This window comes from Hemicordylus capensis, chromosome 1 (genome assembly GCF_027244095.1).
Source record: "Hemicordylus capensis ecotype Gifberg chromosome 1, rHemCap1.1.pri, whole genome shotgun sequence".
In the NCBI taxonomy this organism is placed as follows: Eukaryota; Metazoa; Chordata; class Lepidosauria; order Squamata; family Cordylidae; genus Hemicordylus; species Hemicordylus capensis.
In genome coordinates this window covers 175,542,821-175,559,458 of record NC_069657.1, presented here as the reverse complement: position 1 = coordinate 175,559,458, position 16,638 = coordinate 175,542,821, and the positions used below count along the sequence as shown (strand labels likewise).

General features: G+C 43.6%; 1 protein-coding gene across 8 annotated transcripts in view; it reads right to left on the bottom strand.

The window, feature by feature from the left end:
* ARHGAP15 (Rho GTPase activating protein 15) overlaps positions 1 to 14,149 on the bottom strand; it is a 609,462-nt gene extending 595,313 nt beyond the window's left edge. Inside the window, exons 1-5 of one of the 8 annotated variants that reach the window (XM_053285783.1) lie at positions 14,056 to 14,149; positions 13,174 to 13,350; positions 6,652 to 6,709; positions 5,224 to 5,318; positions 2,051 to 2,230 (exon numbers count right to left, since the gene is read on the bottom strand). In XM_053285783.1, the coding sequence (XP_053141758.1) occupies positions 2,051 to 2,215 (165 nt within the window). In that variant the 5' untranslated portion in view covers positions 2,216 to 2,230; positions 5,224 to 5,318; positions 6,652 to 6,709; positions 13,174 to 13,350; positions 14,056 to 14,149. Of the gene's footprint in view, positions 1 to 2,050; positions 2,231 to 5,223; positions 5,319 to 6,651; positions 6,710 to 8,040; positions 10,478 to 11,166; positions 11,539 to 13,173; positions 13,951 to 14,055 lie in introns of those variants that run through there. The other 7 variants (XM_053285785.1, XR_008313780.1, XM_053285788.1 and 4 more) reach the window with 7 other exon arrangements.
* Positions 14,150 to 16,638: the final 2,489 nt, after the last annotated feature.

The window sequence follows — 16,638 nt, the reverse complement described above, 5'->3', positions numbered from 1 at the left end:
ATTCGAACTGGCCTGGCCTGGCCTGGCCTAATCTCAGGCTCAGCCAAACCGGGTCTGGTCCAGACATTAAACCGGGCTGAGCCAGTTCGTGGGCTGGATCGGGGGGTATACTTGTAAAGGGGGGTCTGGAAAGGGGGTTTCTACATATAAAGGGGGATTCCCTAGCCTAAGTAGCAGGGCAAGCGAAAGGGTAATCTCTACCTTTAATTTCCAGGTGGTAGGGACAGTGAAGGTTGCCATGGCGGAGGTGGAGATATCAGCAGCAGGGGCTCCTCCAAATCTCCCGCCGGCCTCCCAAATGACAGCCTGGGCTGGCTGCGGCCCAGATCAGGCTTCTGCGTACATGCAGAAACCATTTGCATAACCACGCAATTTGTGGAGGTCACGAAAATGGCCTCCACACATGCACAGAGGCCCAAACCAGGCCACAGCTAGCCCAGGCTGGCATTTGGGAGGCCAGCCAGGAGAGGTTGGAGGAGCCCCCACCCCCACTATTCCCACCACCTGAAAATTAAAGGTAGAGAATTCACTTTCACTTTCCCACCCCCCTTAGGCTAGGGAATTTGCCTTTACTTGGAAAGGGGAATCCTCACCATATTTCCCTTTGCAAGGATACCTATGATTTGAATTCGGACTGCCTGAACTGGGCCAGCTTGATATTGAGCTGGCTCACACATCCCTAAATGCTATCCCATTTAACTACCCACATTCCCAGAATTTAATTACCCACATGCTGCTCCCCCATTCCCATTCCAAGCCCCCTCCTTCACTTGATACAATCTGCTCACTTGATCTTGGCTCATGCTAGGCCCGGAAATCTGACGAACAAAGCTGGGAGAGATGAAGAGGACCTTCCAGATAATCCAACCAGGTGTTTCAGGCCAGAATGAAGGAAACATAAAGGCCGTGGTCATTCCATTAACTAGCAGAAACAACTTCAGAAAGCTGAAAAATGTCTCCAGAGTGCTGCCGTGCAGACTAAGAGACTGCCCACCAGGGACCAGGCTACCGATTCCTGCCATCCCTTTCCCTGTAATTGCATGGACCTCTCCTTACTGTCACATCTCCCCCTGCCTGCAGCATGCTATATAAAAGTAGTAGGGCCCATCCTTCCACAACTACTTCCCACCTGCTCACCCAGACACATAAGACCTCTAGTAAGAACAGCTAGTAGCAACATACTCAGTTCGTTCAACCTTTCCACACAGGGCTTTTCTTCCAGACCCAACCATTTTCATTGCCTTCCTCTGAACCAATTTCAATGTATCTATCTTTTCCTTAAATGGCAGCAGCCAGAACCGTATTCCGTACTGGATCTAACTAGCGCAGAGCAAAGTAGAACCATCACTTGTTGTAAACTGGAACTTATGGTTCTAGCAATGCAGCCCTTCATCAAACTAGCATTTTTTTGCAACTGTGTCACACTGCTCACTCATGTTCAGCTTGTGATCAACTGCAGTCCCAGGGATCCTTTCCACATGTGCTACAGCAAAGCAAAGCCTCCCCCAGCCTATACCGTGTGCATTTAATGTGCTCCCCGCCCTCCCCTTCCCCAGGTGCAGAATATTTCATTTTTCTTTCTTTCATAGCTCACCATGCCCTAAAAGCTTCGACATGTGAATTGATAGTGAGTGATGGCATCAACATTGATCAGATTAATGTCAGAACATCACAATCTTGACACAAGTTTAGAAAACTTTAAAAACACAGACTAGAGCCACAAGTTCATGGAGGGTAGGTTTTCCGATGGCTGTTAGTCAGGCTAGCAAAAAACAGAACTTCTGCATTCAGAGCTGGTACACCTATGAATGCCAGATACTGAAAGAAAAAGTGGTGACTGTCCTCATCAGTCCTACTTGTGAGTTTCCCGGGGTCATGTGGCTTCCCACTGTTAGAAACAGCATATATACACCACAGTAATTTGGTACAGAATACCTAAACAGGCACTCTAGTTCATTCATTTCAAAACAATTTCCATTTAGTATTAAGGCAAAAAAAGAAAAAAAGGAAAAAAAGAGCAAAGGTACAATCCTCATGGAACAGTACTTACAGGTTCAATGACTTTCAGATTATCAGACAAGATCATAGATTTGCTTTGGCTGTGTCTGTCATGGGGGCTGTTGGCACTTTTGATCCTCAGCTGAACAGCACCTGTGCTTTCTTGGGAAGAATGCAGTTTTTTGGCACTGTTCTCAGAGGATGCTAACTGCTGCATGATTAATATGTCAACCTGAAAAATATAATAGTTGGTAATTTTAAACACACTGTGCATCAAGGCAGGTTTAATTCTAGTTTAGTCAATAAGAAAAAATTGTGAAACCCAGAGAATATGTCTAAATATCAGGTTATCTATCAGCAGAATAAATAAGTAGGGCACCTTATTACTCAGTCTCATCCAAGCTGTCTTGGAAGAGTGCAGTTTACGTAAAAGATTATCCTTATCTCAAAAGCCATTCTTCTGTTGTGTAATCTTTCTGTAACCTTTCTAGTACATCCAGCTGGCAGACATAACAGTTTGCTTTGGTCTGCCCATCCTGCACACTTGAGGCAGACATCTCAGGTTTGCACACAGGCTACAAGTGAAGTGTCTGGCCACAGCTGATTGTGCCAGAAGAACCAGCACGGGAAGTAATATGCAGGTGTGCTTTACACATGTTTTGAAGGGGTACCTATCAACTCTGTCCATATTTCCTAAAATACAAGGTGGGCATGCAAAAGATCCTCTGGCCCTCCCTGGATCTGAGAAAACAGGTCATTTGTATGACCTCTTTGTCTTTTATGTGAAAATCATATGCAGTTAATATAATATTTTTACTATGAGAGTTAAAACTACCTCCACTTTGTCTCTTGCTTTTGAAGAAAGTAAGATTTTTGAATATTTCCAAATGGTAAGTGTTATAAAGACTAAAGTAAAGTAAAGTAAAGTGTGCTGTCGTGACGATGTCAACTCCTGGCAACCACAGAGCACTGTGGTTATCTTTGGTAGAATACAGGAGGGGTTTACCATTGCCATCTCCCACGCAGTATAAGATGATGCCTTTCAGCATCTTCCTATATCGCTGCTGCCTGATATAGGTGTTTCCCATAGTCTGGGAAACATACCAGTGGGGATTCAAACCGGCAACCTCTGGCTTGCTAGTCAAGTCATTTCCCTGCTGAGCCCTTAGGTGGCTTAAATAGCTCTGTTAGCGGAAGCTACTTGCAAATAAAACCCAGGAAGATTCTCCCACCACTACTCACTGGTTGGCCTCAGGCCTGTCACTAACCTAGCACTCAGGTTAGCTGAGATGCTACACTTAGGGAACTGAATTATGCCAATCTGAGGTCCTTAGAGAAAGGATGGGATACAGACAAAAATGTCAGGCATGATTTCTGCTTAGTTGAGGAAGGCGTACATCTTAGTATATCCATTCTTTAAAAAATCTTCTTTTTAAAAAACTGGTATTAATCCATGGGCCTATCTTGTGATTCACAAGACTTTGTCAAACGGCAGAGAGGAAGAGACAAAAATCCCTCTTACCTCCTCCTCCTCCTCAGCAGCAGCCATCATCCCCATAATTTAGGATCAATTCACCTGCTTATTTAATGGTGCTAGAGTCCATAGACAGTGACTTTACCACACACAAGGAAAATTGTAAGAAATAGCGTATGCATGAAAATGTCAGAGAAGTTATCACATCAGAGAAAATGTTAGTTTTTACAGTCTTCCTTTGATGTGATAACTTTGAAGTTTTTAGGGTGGAGGTGATTTCAGACAAAACCTGCTCTACCTGGAAATGAAATTTTAAAGGCAGCATCAAAAATAAATATATACCTAAAAAATAAATATATTTATTTAATAATTAATTAATTAATTAATTAATAATAAATAAATAAATTTATTTTTACAATAAATAAAATATATGAACCTCCTGGAAGTCTCATAATGAAGTGGTACATTTTGATCTATACCAAGCAATGTAACAATATCTGTAAATTATTATGGAGACAAGTACCCACAGGACAAAGTGTAATCATGTTCCCAGGTCCTGTTCAGTACCTTTAAAATGCTAAACCTGCTGATCTTTTCTCAGATACATAAGCATTTCATAGCTTCAGCCATTTTTCTTATATTGTACGACAAGATATTTTTCTTACTTGGGACCTTGGGCTATTATTAAATCTGTCAGATCTCATAACTATAGGGTTGTCAGGCCCGATTTGTGCTTAGGTGAGAAATCTGCAAGGAAAGCCTAAGAAGCTGTAGGAAGTATTGGCACTATGTTACAAAGAATGCCATCTTCTGTATGAAATGCAAAGCAATATTTTAAAAATCTTTGTCAGTAAGGCTGTGTCTGCACTACCAGCCATTTCCCTTGTGCGTACCTGAACATAAGGTGAGCACCTGGTACAAGCCACACCGCATCCTGAGACCTCTCTTGATTGGGCTTTCATTTCTATGGCTCTTTGCTTGAAGGTTAACAACTCAAAATGGTACCATCAATATATATTTCCCTGGTAGTTTGTACAAACACCCCATACTGGTTCTTATTTTTGATCTTGTGCCCTCTTCTTTTTCCAGAAAAGCACTATCTTTTCTTTTCTTTTTTAGTTTTTATTATAACAACTAGCAAAGTGCCCATCATCATTAAAATGAATTGAAAGTCTACAGAGAAAGGTCTTGTAAACAACAATGACCGCTATAGAGTGAAACATAAGAAGCTGCCGTCTACTGAGTCAGACCACTGGTCCATCTAGCTCAGTACTGTCTACACAGACTGGCTGCAGCTTCTGCAAGGTTATAGGCAGGAGTCTCTCTCAGCCCTAACCTGGAGATGCCAGCGAGGGAACTCGGAACCTTCTTGCTCTTCCCAGAGGGATCCCTTGCCCTAAGGGGAATATCTTATAGTGGTCACATGTAGTCTCCCTTTCAAATGCAAACCAGGGTGGACTATGCTAAGCAAAGGGGATAATTTATACTTGCTACCACAAGAAAAGCTCTCCTCTGCAGTGTGTTCTGAGCACTGGACTTCCTTGCAGAATCGCTATCAGCAAGTACCAAACCATTCAGTGTCAAGAGTGGGTTCCACCACATCAGTGACTCCAAATTCAGCGCTATGAAAAAACCTGGAAAAGACTGATGAGACTTGTGAGAGCCATTCCGTACCAATAAAAGGTAACTTAAGAAGTGGACTTTGGCTGTGCAAAAACACTGCAGACATATAGAGCGGGTGAGTCACTCACCTATATTCTTATTCAAGGGGTTGCTGGTGCTATCAGATCTCTTGTGGACAAACCAGAGGGGCTTTTTCAATGACTTCTGTGGGTTGGGAATTGCTCTGAAGAAAGCAGTGGAGAAAATAGAGATGATTGTTTAGTCTCTAAGGATATAGGCAGGTAACGAAGAATGCCTAGGGAGAATGGCAGAAAGACACGTGGGAAGCATAAGATTTCAGAGACAGTTGGTTTTCTAAACATTTGTATCAGTCAGGGGTGTAACTATAATAGGGCAAGGGGAGACAGCTGTCTGGGGGCCCACTGCCTTGGGCCCCCCCCCAAGAGGCAAGTCACATGACTGACTCCCCCAGCCGTGCACCTGCCCGGGCTTCCTTCGGTTGTATTCATCCTCCAAAATTGATGTGAGTGTTAAGACCTGGAGCTACCAGAACAGCATGTCTTTCTCTAGTACTATTAAATGACTTCCATCGTCCACAATTTACAAAATGTTTTTAAAAATAATTTAGGATGATGTTCTATTGTGGCACATAGGTTTTATATATATATATATATGCTTTTTGTTACCACTATTCAGCCTCGTTTAAGATTAAGATTAAGGGCAGGGGGGCATTTTAAAATCTTGACTCTGGGCCCACTCCAACCTTGCTATACCCCTGGTATCACTTGTAGCTCAAGAACTCAATTGGGGTGCAATTGGGGTTCCAGTCAGTGGTGCAGATGATAGCCATTCGTTACCTCCCTCATAACGTTACCTCCCTACATAAGCACTAAAGAACAGCTCCCTCCCTTGGATGTTTTCTGCATCAGTATCTGAGGAAACCTCCTACACTTCCAGTATTGCTGCTATGGCTTCACCACTGATTTCTAGTGCAAACACTAGAAATAACTAAACACATTTTTCATTCTTAATTTGTCCACAGGATGCTATCTTTACTAACATTTCCATCTTTCATATCTGTGCTGCTGCTACACTTCAGTAATATGGTACCTTACCAATATTTTGCAATGTAACAACTTTGCTTTCCCCTCTTTCATTATTTATTATTTAATCATTTCATCGGCCCTTTACCCTCCACTCACTTGGCAGAATACATTCCTCAATAAAACAGTTTGATGGCTAAATCTCTAGAGCCAGTCACACCAAAGGTTGGCTTAGATGCTCTGGCAGAGATTAGTTGAGCCTTGAAACAATGGTAAAGTCATCTTCAGCTGTGCATCCACCTGATATGATGCCATTCGTATGCTATTCTTCATGTGTATCTGTTCCTTTTTAGGGCCCTCTGAATAAGCTGCTCATGGATCCCCTAAACTGCTAATGTAACAATGCAACAGCCTGTCTGTTTTTCTTTATTCCTTCTACGACATGCTTATTCATCATACATCTTTTGCTGCAGGTTGCAGGTAAGGCTTCAGAAGTAAATTAAGTTTCCTTACCTACAGATTGCTGCACACCATTTTCTTATCCAATGACATTACATCCAGTTGCTTTCAGCTTTTAAAAAGAAAATGGAAAACTAAACGGTTACGTATCTGAAGGCTACAAATTTCCCTTAGACTAAAGTAACAGAAAGCAAGCAAGGAGGAAAACACAACAAAACCACTTCCTGCTAAGACAGAATTAAGCACACCCACAGCCTACATGCAATCTTACTTATATATAGGAAGCCAGTCAACGAATAACCGGCAAATGGTCTAGCACTAAAGCTTGTTAGAGTTAAACTTATTCTGTATGTACAGAGGAGATTTGGGGCGGGAGGAGTGAGCACTGCAGTCTAAAAGGAAATAAAAGCAGGAATTACGTTTGAAGCAACTTCCTTTTTCTTCTGCTTTCTGTAGAAAATAAAAGTCTTGCAAAAAAAAATTTTGAATTGGGCACACTGAAGGCAAATGCTTGATTATGTTGTTTTTGCACTCAAATTATTTCTTGCCCAGAAAATTAGAGCTGTAACTAGTCCACACATTTTAAGTTTATATACAAAATTAAGGTCTGGGGTTTATACTTCAGGCAAGCTTGAAGTACAGTAGTTAACAGTTCTGCTTTGTCAGTTTCCTGTTTGAAATTGCCAACATAGGCGAGATCTTAAGCTAAGCATGTTGTCTGGAAATCAGCTGCATTGCAACCAGGAATGTTTACATCTTGTTTTATTCTGCTTTGGATCATAGCACTTCACCTGCCTAAAAATCTTTTTCCCTTACTGATTTTTCATAAGTAAGGCACAAAAGCCACTGTGAAGATCATGCTCTTCTTCATTTCCTGTTCATTTTAATGAAGCTTCTGTAGGAGAACTTCCCAGAGGATAAGCAGTGGTGCACTTGAGGGTTACCAGTCTGTCACTGGGGGTGGGGTGGGGGTGGCGAGGAACTGTGCCCTTACAGGAGAGAACGTGAGGTGTGGCACAGACACAGGGACTGCTACCTCAAATCGCTAAGTAGGTTGAAGTGCTCAATATTGATGTCATGTTACACATTAGGCACATCTACTTGTTGCAGGAAAAACCTCTAGAATCTAGCCTTCCTGTTTGATTCAGCCACTGGCTTTCATATTCCTATCGTGGATAGGGAACGGGGCGTCTTGCCAGAACCAAAGAGGATTAGGCTCAATTCTCGCCAATATACTTGCTGTCTAACTGAATGGAGACAAACAACAAGGGTGCGTTGCTCAAAAAAGCTTTTATTTCATGTCATGAAAGGCACGAGTATCATCACAGAGCATCTGGCTGATACTGCGCGCCCGAGCCATACAGGTGGCTAGTTTTTATAGGTCTCAAACATACAAGCATATCAACAAAGCGATTAATACACGTTATTAGTTATTAAACTTACATGTTCCAGAGGTGCCATCTAGAGCCTGAGAAGATGAGTTACTACCTGGCTTTTATGACAACTTTAATCCCTATGGTATCTCTTCGTACCAGCAAGACCCTCTTTCTGCTGACTGAGAAATTTCGCTAATGGCCTGTGTTTGACCACTCCTGGTACCTGTTATCTCTGGTGGGCTTCTCAACCCACATTCTTGGGAGGGGGCCTCCCACTCTTGACTTTGGCCTCTGTTACTGAGAGGCTTCTCAACTCTGAGCAACCTGCTGGCTCTATACTCCATTAGGGATATGAACCATACTTTCCTGAATTATACTTTGATACATACTTTTCTATACTTATTTGTCGGCCTGGATTAAACAATTCGTTATCATACTCACTCAACTGCTCTACAACTTCTTGTGCCTGTACTGCCACCATCTGACAAATGCGGTCTGCTAAGGATATCAAGTGTCCCCTCAAGCAGGAGCATTTTATTGGTGGAAGGCAAGAGTCTTCTGGAAAACTATAACATGTGTTCCTGTTGCCTATAGCTTTTTCTTTGCCCTCCTAGTAGAAAGAACTTCAAGTTTAGGGCTTAAATCACTTGCAGTCGGTGGCTGACAATCTTGACTAATGAAGCACTTGCAGAAGAGCAATGCTGTGCAAGAAGATTGCACCGCTGTGTTAAAAAACAAACAGGGAATTTTGCAACTGTGCAGAGTTCCACGTAAAATGAATGAGAGTGCTTGCAAAGGTGCAACACTCGTCTGGAACACAAGCTCCTGACTTAGTGCAAGTAGCTCGCACAATAGCTTTGCGCTGATGTAACCTCCTTCTGCAAGCGCTTTGTTAGTCAAGATATCCACCTGTATATTTAGAATTCCTTGAAGCTTTTTATTCTCTCCATATAATTTAAGAGTATATTCCTACCATGGCTGTCCAAATCATTTTTACACACAAGGGAAATAAATGCAAATTAATCCCACTTTGTGGAATGGAAAATGCCTTTTCAGAAAGCTGCTTTGTAATTGCTTTGTAGAAAGTGTGTTTGCAAGTCAGTGCCTCTGTGGGATGGAAAAGTACAGACCAAAAGGAAGTGTTAAGTCAGCTATCTGCCCAGAGCAGAATAAGTGGGGGTTTGCAGCAGCGGGGAGAGATAGGCTCCCCTGAATAGTACTGTAACTGTATCGTTCTAGGAATGTGAAGGCTTCTTCTATTAATTAATTATCTCTCTGCTGTGAAATAGAAACTTAGAGCGCAAAGTCCAGCCTCTATGCAAGCATATGTACGAATGTAATGAACTGATTGGTTCTTTGGGGCTGAATGTTGACGCCTAATTGTGTAGTAATGCCAAATTATAAAAACTTGTGACCCAGGCAGCTGGGCACGTCTCTCAGGTTTTACCGTTAGGTACTGGGAGCGTCACCAGAGCTGGTTTTCAATAAATGGTGATTATTGCTTCCTTCAATCATCCTTGTTTGTTTTGGTTTGTGGTAACTGGGCCTCCCAGGTAACAACTTCCCAGCATTTACCAGGTCCTCTGTAGAAGACATGAGGTTGCAGTATATCTGTGTATGTTTTTATGTTCTAATTAGTGTTTCCACTGGGTGTGTGATGAAGCCTCTGACAAAGGTACACTGACCTAATGTCACAGAGAACCTAATGGCAGCCATTGCCTGAGATGCCTAAATTGAGAGAGAAAAGAGGGACAGAAGAAGCAGAGTTTTCAGTTAGGACACAGGAAAGCAGGAATCCCAAAAAGTTTCTGGCCGAAGGGAAATAGTATTGAAAATGTGAATGGGAAAGAAGAGTATTCCAAAGGAATAAGACATTTCTAGATGAAGGAGTCTGAGAAGAAAACTATGTTCTGTTCAGGCCATAAATAAATAAATAAATAAGCAAGCAAGCAAGCAGCCAAGTTAGTTTTGCAGTAAATATGGGGGGGATCTGCCATTTAGGACTTGGTTTTTGAGGGTCTGGAAGGTAATGGTTATGGATAAGTTATCCTTTTAATTAAAACCTTATTGCACAAGGCAGCCTTGCTCTTGACCCACAAAACAACATGTTTATCTGTTTTTCTATAGTCCCTGCTCTTGTCCTTCCTCCTTATTTCTGCTTGATTTTTCTCTCCCTCCCACCCTAATCTCAGGGAGCCAGGTCCTGCTGAAAACCAAACGACAGGGGGAAAATTTACAAACACAAACAAGGGTGTATGCTGTGTTGGTAGCAAGGAGAATGCCAGGAACACATACTGTAGGCTTTTTATTGCTACAACTCAGGATCTGCAGAAGTTCCACCAAACAGCTACAGCTCCCCAAAACAAACAAGCTGCAGAGGTCCAAAAAGCAGTAACTAAAATCACAGCGCCCTCTGGCATATATAACAGCATGGACTGCAGCCAATAGGATAAGAAGATATCGTTGTAACAGATATGCTTGTAATGTTGTAATATAGCTTGAGCCTGTGGAATGCATTTAAAGTAAATAAATGCACAATGTAAGCTTGCATTGAGACATGAAGTGTGTGTGTTTTCATGCCACCCATCTAAAATGCTGCAGTCATAGGGAAACAAGTATTGTGCAAGCAGCCTGCAATTCTGCTTCCTCTTGTTAATAGATAGTACGAAGTAAATAGAGTCCAACTGCTTTAAAAAGGTCGTTGTTTTGCATATTGCTCAAACTTAACCCAGGCTTCCTGTCTAAACTATCTGAAATAATGTCAGATGAGAATACAAGAGAAGATTGATGGAATTACAAATTCTGTCCATTTTAATAGTTCCCTCAGAAGTAGTTAGCACATTTATCTTATTTTAAATCAAAGCAGGACAAAATATAGAACAAATTTGATTGAATGCACTTCAACACAATTACAGTGCACCAGCCAGGGGAAAAGAAAAAGAAAAACTTCAATTGTCGGCACAATGCCACATTTAATTTGATATATTATACATACCTGCCAACATGTCCCTATTTTCGCATTCAGATGAATGGGAAAATAGGGACTGTTTGCAGATATGTATTATATGCAAGTTCATCAAGAAAATTTTTCTCAAGATGCCAGTTTTACTACGAGGGCAATGACAACAACTGTAAAAAGGTAAGACTTGAAATGGCCTGATCATATATATAGCTTCTTTTTTCAGTTCCTTACCTTCTGGCTGTCTGATTTGTATTTATAGCCAGTGATGGCTGTAGGGCATGAATGTAGTGCTCTCTGTCCCTGGGATCTAGCATCCGTTCTTCTGTGCACTCTAGGGACTAGAAGCCTAACTTGATTACTCACATATGTCCTGGGGCCTGTCAGCCCTATCAGCAGCACCAGTCCTGTGAAGGATCTCAATATCACTGGCTACTGTGGTTCTTGTCCCACACCCTCTTGCTATAGTAGTTGGCTACTATTCTCTATTTACTCTGCCTGTATGTAAGAAATGCCTGCAGGAACTCTGGAACTCTGGGAGTTGTAGTTGGTGGAGGAAAATACACCTCTCTCTCTGTCTCGCAAACTAGTCTCTAGATTTTCCATATAGACACCTTTTCTCCCACATTCTACCTATGTTTGGGCTGGGGATGGATGTTCAGACAGTATCTTGGGGCCAATTCATCTCTGGTCACCTCGTGTGCCACCCCACATGTTCACATGAGTATGGCAAGCTGGTCTATACATGGACCAACTGGTCTTGTGCTATACATGGAGGAGAGCTGCTCTATCCATGCAGGAGAGCTGGTTTTGTGGTAGCAAGCATGAATTGTCTCTTTTGCTAAGCAGTAGACAATTTGAATACGTATTAATTTAGTATGATGTCACATATGATAGAAAGCTTGTAAGAGCTACTGGCCTACGTAATTATGCAGGACAGGGAGCCAGGAAGGCGGGGCAGCAGTGCATGTGGGCCAAGCTATTCTAGATATACTAGCTGGGCTGGGTGCAGACCATCTGCTCCTCTAGTTCTCCCCACCCACCGCCATCGCCATTTTCTCTCCGCCCGCCACCACTGCCACCTTTGTCTTCTCTCCCCCGCACACCCGCCGGCCGGCTGGCCACCAGCATTTTCTTTGCCCGCCCTCCTGCCACCACCTTCTTCTCCCCACCCACCCGCCGCCATTTTCTCCTCCTGTCTGCCTGTCTGTCTATCTGGCAACACCACTTTCTTCTTCCCCTGCCAGCAGCTTGCTTGCGAATTCTCGTGAGAGCTGCCACACATGGGATTAGTGGGGGTATGCCTGAGAGAGAGAGAGAGAGAGTCTGAATCAGAGTTCTTTGAAAATGAACCCAGGTACATTAATTCTCTGGAAATGTATACACGTGTACAAATATTATCAGACAGCTGTAGCCATGTACATATGTGCTGTACTGGTGTACAGTATAATGTGTGTGATTTGATGGAGATAATCAGAAGCAGAACAAGAAATATTCTGAATAGTTGCTGCTGGCAATTTTCAACACACAGGGCTGGTTCAGTTTTCAAGTTGATCCAGTCCATTGTATCAGGTGGACTGAAGGTATATCTGACCTCCTCCCCTCCACTGTCCATGTGGGGATGGCACATATGAAGTTAGCCTACATGCATAAAATATAATGGATGTAGGCATCAAGTGCATGATCAGTTAGTTACTTGGAAAATATCCAGGGAATTGATTGTGTCATTAAGTATACATATCATAGATTTTACATAGGAATGTAGGAACATAAGAAGCTGCCATATACTGAGTCAGACCATTGATCCATCTAGTTCATTATTGTGTACACAGACTGGCTTCTCCAAGGTTGCAGGCAGGAATCTCTCTCAGCCCTAGTTCAGGGAACTGGGAACCTTTTTGCTCTTCCCAGAGCAGCTCCACCCCCTACGGGGAATATATTGCAGTGGTCACATGTAGTCAAGCTCCCATTCAAATGTAAACCAGAGGGCAGTTCAGAAGAACCACTGCCTCATTTGGAACAGGGGTGGGGGCAGGTGGGGGGCAGGACATGCGTATTCATATGGCTCATGGTATGGGTGAAGCAATCAGGTCTTATCATCCAAAATGGCCCAGTAGCAAGCCAGGAAATGGATTCCTCAACAATCCACTCGACAGAGGCAGAGTTACTGCTCTACCTGAGGTGCCTGTACTCGTGTCAGATCATCTGCATGTTCTACTTGCACACATGATCTGTACTTACTGTTTTTCTAGGCACAGAGCTGTGATGAAGCAAAGTCAAGTCATTTGTGTCTCTCTATCCTCTTCCTACGAGGCACAACTGTCTGTCAGGCTGGATGATGACTGAAAAGGAAACTTGAGGGGGCTGCTGGAGCAGCAGTTAACACAGTAGTTTCACTGCTGCTCTAACTGAGGCCTTCTGTAAGAGAAGGAGAGAGAAACCCCATGAATGAATCAGTCAGGTGATGGAGGAAGCTTGAGGGGAGCTTTTGGTTTAAAAAAAACAAAAAAACTGAGTTAATTTCCTGGTTACTGAGAGTGAGTGGGGAGAATTACACTCTCTCTCTCTCTCTCTCTCTCTCAGGTGGTACGTGACAAGCCCTGCCCACACAGTGCTAAGCACATGTGTGGTGAGAAATGAGAGAGAGCCAGGGCAGCATGATGGCAGTGGCCGAAGAGGGTGGCTTGGCAGCGGCTGGGGAACTGGGGGCCACCGCACTTCTCCAAGAGCTCCTCCACCTTCCTGCGAAGCTCCAGCATAAGGGCTTGAGCAGGGGCGTAGCTAGAGGAGAGGGGGCCCGTGTTCATCCCTCTCATTATTTCCCCCCAGAGTGAGGGAAATAATGAAGAAAATAGGGAGGGGTGGAGCTGAAGGGCCCTCAGGAGCTGGGGGTCCGTGTTCTTTGAACCCTTTCGCTCAATTATAGCTATGCCCCTGGGCTTGAGTGCTTCGTCCGTGCCACTGGGCTGCCAGCCGGCGGGCTCCAGGCCTGCCCCGGGGAGATGTCTGAGGGCCCTTCGCCGCCGCTCTAGTTTCCTCTAGTTTTCCTTTTCTAGTGTCACTGTTGTGGCCGGGTGCGGGGGGGCTTCCTCTGCTGCAATAGCCTGACAGGCTAGCCGGCACCTTTTTGTTGGGAGATGAAAAGGAGCAAGAAGGCAACGGAGGAGGGAGGCCCAAGGTGTAGGTGGTGCTGCTGCCGCTGTCACTGTACTTGGGAAACTGGAACAGTGGGGAAGAGGCTGGGAGAACTAGCAAGCAGATGCTCTGCACCAGTCCAGCTAGTATCCTTTAATTTGCTGCTTAAAAGTTCAGAAATACTATATTAACAGAGAAATCTTATGTATGTATACTCAGAAATAAGTTCTGCTGTGTTCATAGGGACTTAGATCCAGGGAAGGGTGCATGCAGCCTGCAAGTCATTTGCCCCCACTAACACATTAATGAGATCTACCATCATGGAAGAAATGGCTTTCTCCCCACCCCTAATTTCCTGTCAGCTGAAAAACAGAATGGCCCTTAGGACAGCCAGAATCTAATATTTGGGATTCCTGGTAGGTCTAGTTCTCACTGGTATAGTATCCCAGTATTCGGAGATTGCAACTGGAGGCACAGACAAGTTACTGCTCCTCCATTAAAAATAATCCCTGCAAACAGAAAACTGACATGTCAGGGAAGGCTAGGTTAGGCTGGAATTCCCTCTATATGGAGGAAATTTATTTATTTATATTTTTATTTATTTAAAATTTTATATCCCGCTCTTCCTCCAAAGAGCCCAGAGCGGTGTACTACATACTTAGGTTTCTCCTCACAACAACCCTGTGATGTAGGTTAGGCTGAGAGAGAAGTGACTGGCCCAGAGTCACCCAGCTAGTCTCATGGCTGAATGGGGATTTGAACTCGGGTCTCCCTGGTCCTAGTCCAGCACTCTAACCACTACACCACACTGGCTGTGTTGTTGTTTGGGAAAGCATTCAGTTATGTGATTTCTCCTACCTGCATCCGAAGTTGCACAGCCTGCACAGGTTTATCAGAGCACTGAAAATAAGGCCTTTGTGGAGTGGGCAGTGAGTATGGTTTTAGAAACCAGGCCAGCCTCTGAACAATAGTGAAGTAAAGTGTGCCGTTGAGTCTAGCTGACTACAGAGCCCTGTGGTTGTCTTTGGTTAAAAAAAAACAACCAGGAGAGGTTTACCATTGCCATCTCCCACGCAGTATGAGATTATCCTTTCAGCATCTTCCTATATTGCTGCTGCCCGATATAGATGTTTCCAGCGAGGATTTGAACCAGCAACCTCTGGATTGCTAATCAAGTCATTTCCCTGCTACGCCATTAGGTGGCCCTGAACAATAGTACCTACTTTTTAAAAACCCATCTGTGTCCTGTTACACTTGAGCAGTTTCACAGCTTGCAAATTAGCGTGTTAAGCACAAACAGCTGGAACCTAGACAGGACTAGCAGGAGGAGGAGGAATTATGAGCAGTGTGGGCTGGTGAATGCAGTGCAGATACCATGTGTGCAAGTTGCAGATATCAGGTGTGGATTCTAAGCGAAGGATAACAAGATATTTTGCACAAGATTCAAGCAGTTGGGAAAGATAGGAGGGGCAAAGGGGAGGATCTGCGGAATAAAATGCAAGAGGAGGAAGATGAAGAAGGGAGGGGATATGAGGTAACAACAAGGCACTGGGTTTTAAAGAAAACATATTATTTTGCAGTTTCTTTTTAAAAGCCTCATAAAAATGAGCAGTGTAAGTGTTCCTGAGGAATAACCACATCTGGCCCAAAACATGGTAAAAAGAGCAGATCTGTTTTATACTGTCTCTAAATTGTGCTCCTGGACCCCCTCAAGTAGGAACGGGTGGAAACTGAGCTTGTTCTGTCATGAAGTTTTCATTAACATTCTAGCTGTACAAAATTATTATTATTATTATTATTATTATTTTACATTTATATCCTGCTCTTCCTCCAAGGAGCCCAGAGCGGTGTACTACATACTTAAGTTTCTCTTTCACAACAACCCTGTGAAGTAGGTTAGGCTGAGAGATGCATGACTGGCCCAGAGTCACCCAGCTAGTTTCATGGCTGAATGGGGATTTGAACTCGGGTCTTCCTGGTCCTAGTCCAGCACTCTAGTCCAGCACTCTAACCACTACACCATGCTGAAATAATATGGAGTGTCTAATCCCATCTTAGACAGAAATATCTACACATATATTTCCATCTTCACAGAAATATACCAACGTTCCATTTTTATAGGAACACATGTTTCCACATGGGAGGAGAGCTGGTCTTGTGATAGCAAGCATGAATTGTCCCCTTTGGTATGCAGAGTCTGCCCTGGTTTGATTGTGAACAGAAGACTGCATGTGGGCACTGTAAGATATTCCCCTTAGGGGGTGGGGACGCTCTGGGAAGAGAACCTGCATGCTTGCATGCAGAAGTTCCCAAGTTCCCTCCCTAGTATCTTCCAAATAGGGCTGGGAGAGACTCCTGCCTGCAACCTTGGAGAAGCCACTGCCAGTCTGTGTAGACAATACTGAGCTAGATGGACCAATCGTCTGACTTGGTAGAAGAAAGCTTCTTATGTTCCACAGAAAACTTCACACCAGCACCTGCAGAACACACACAATAGCTTAGAATCAGAGGTTCTCCATCGTTGATCATTGTTTTCAGTAGAGGTGTGCTGGAGGTGGTCAGTTAATGTGT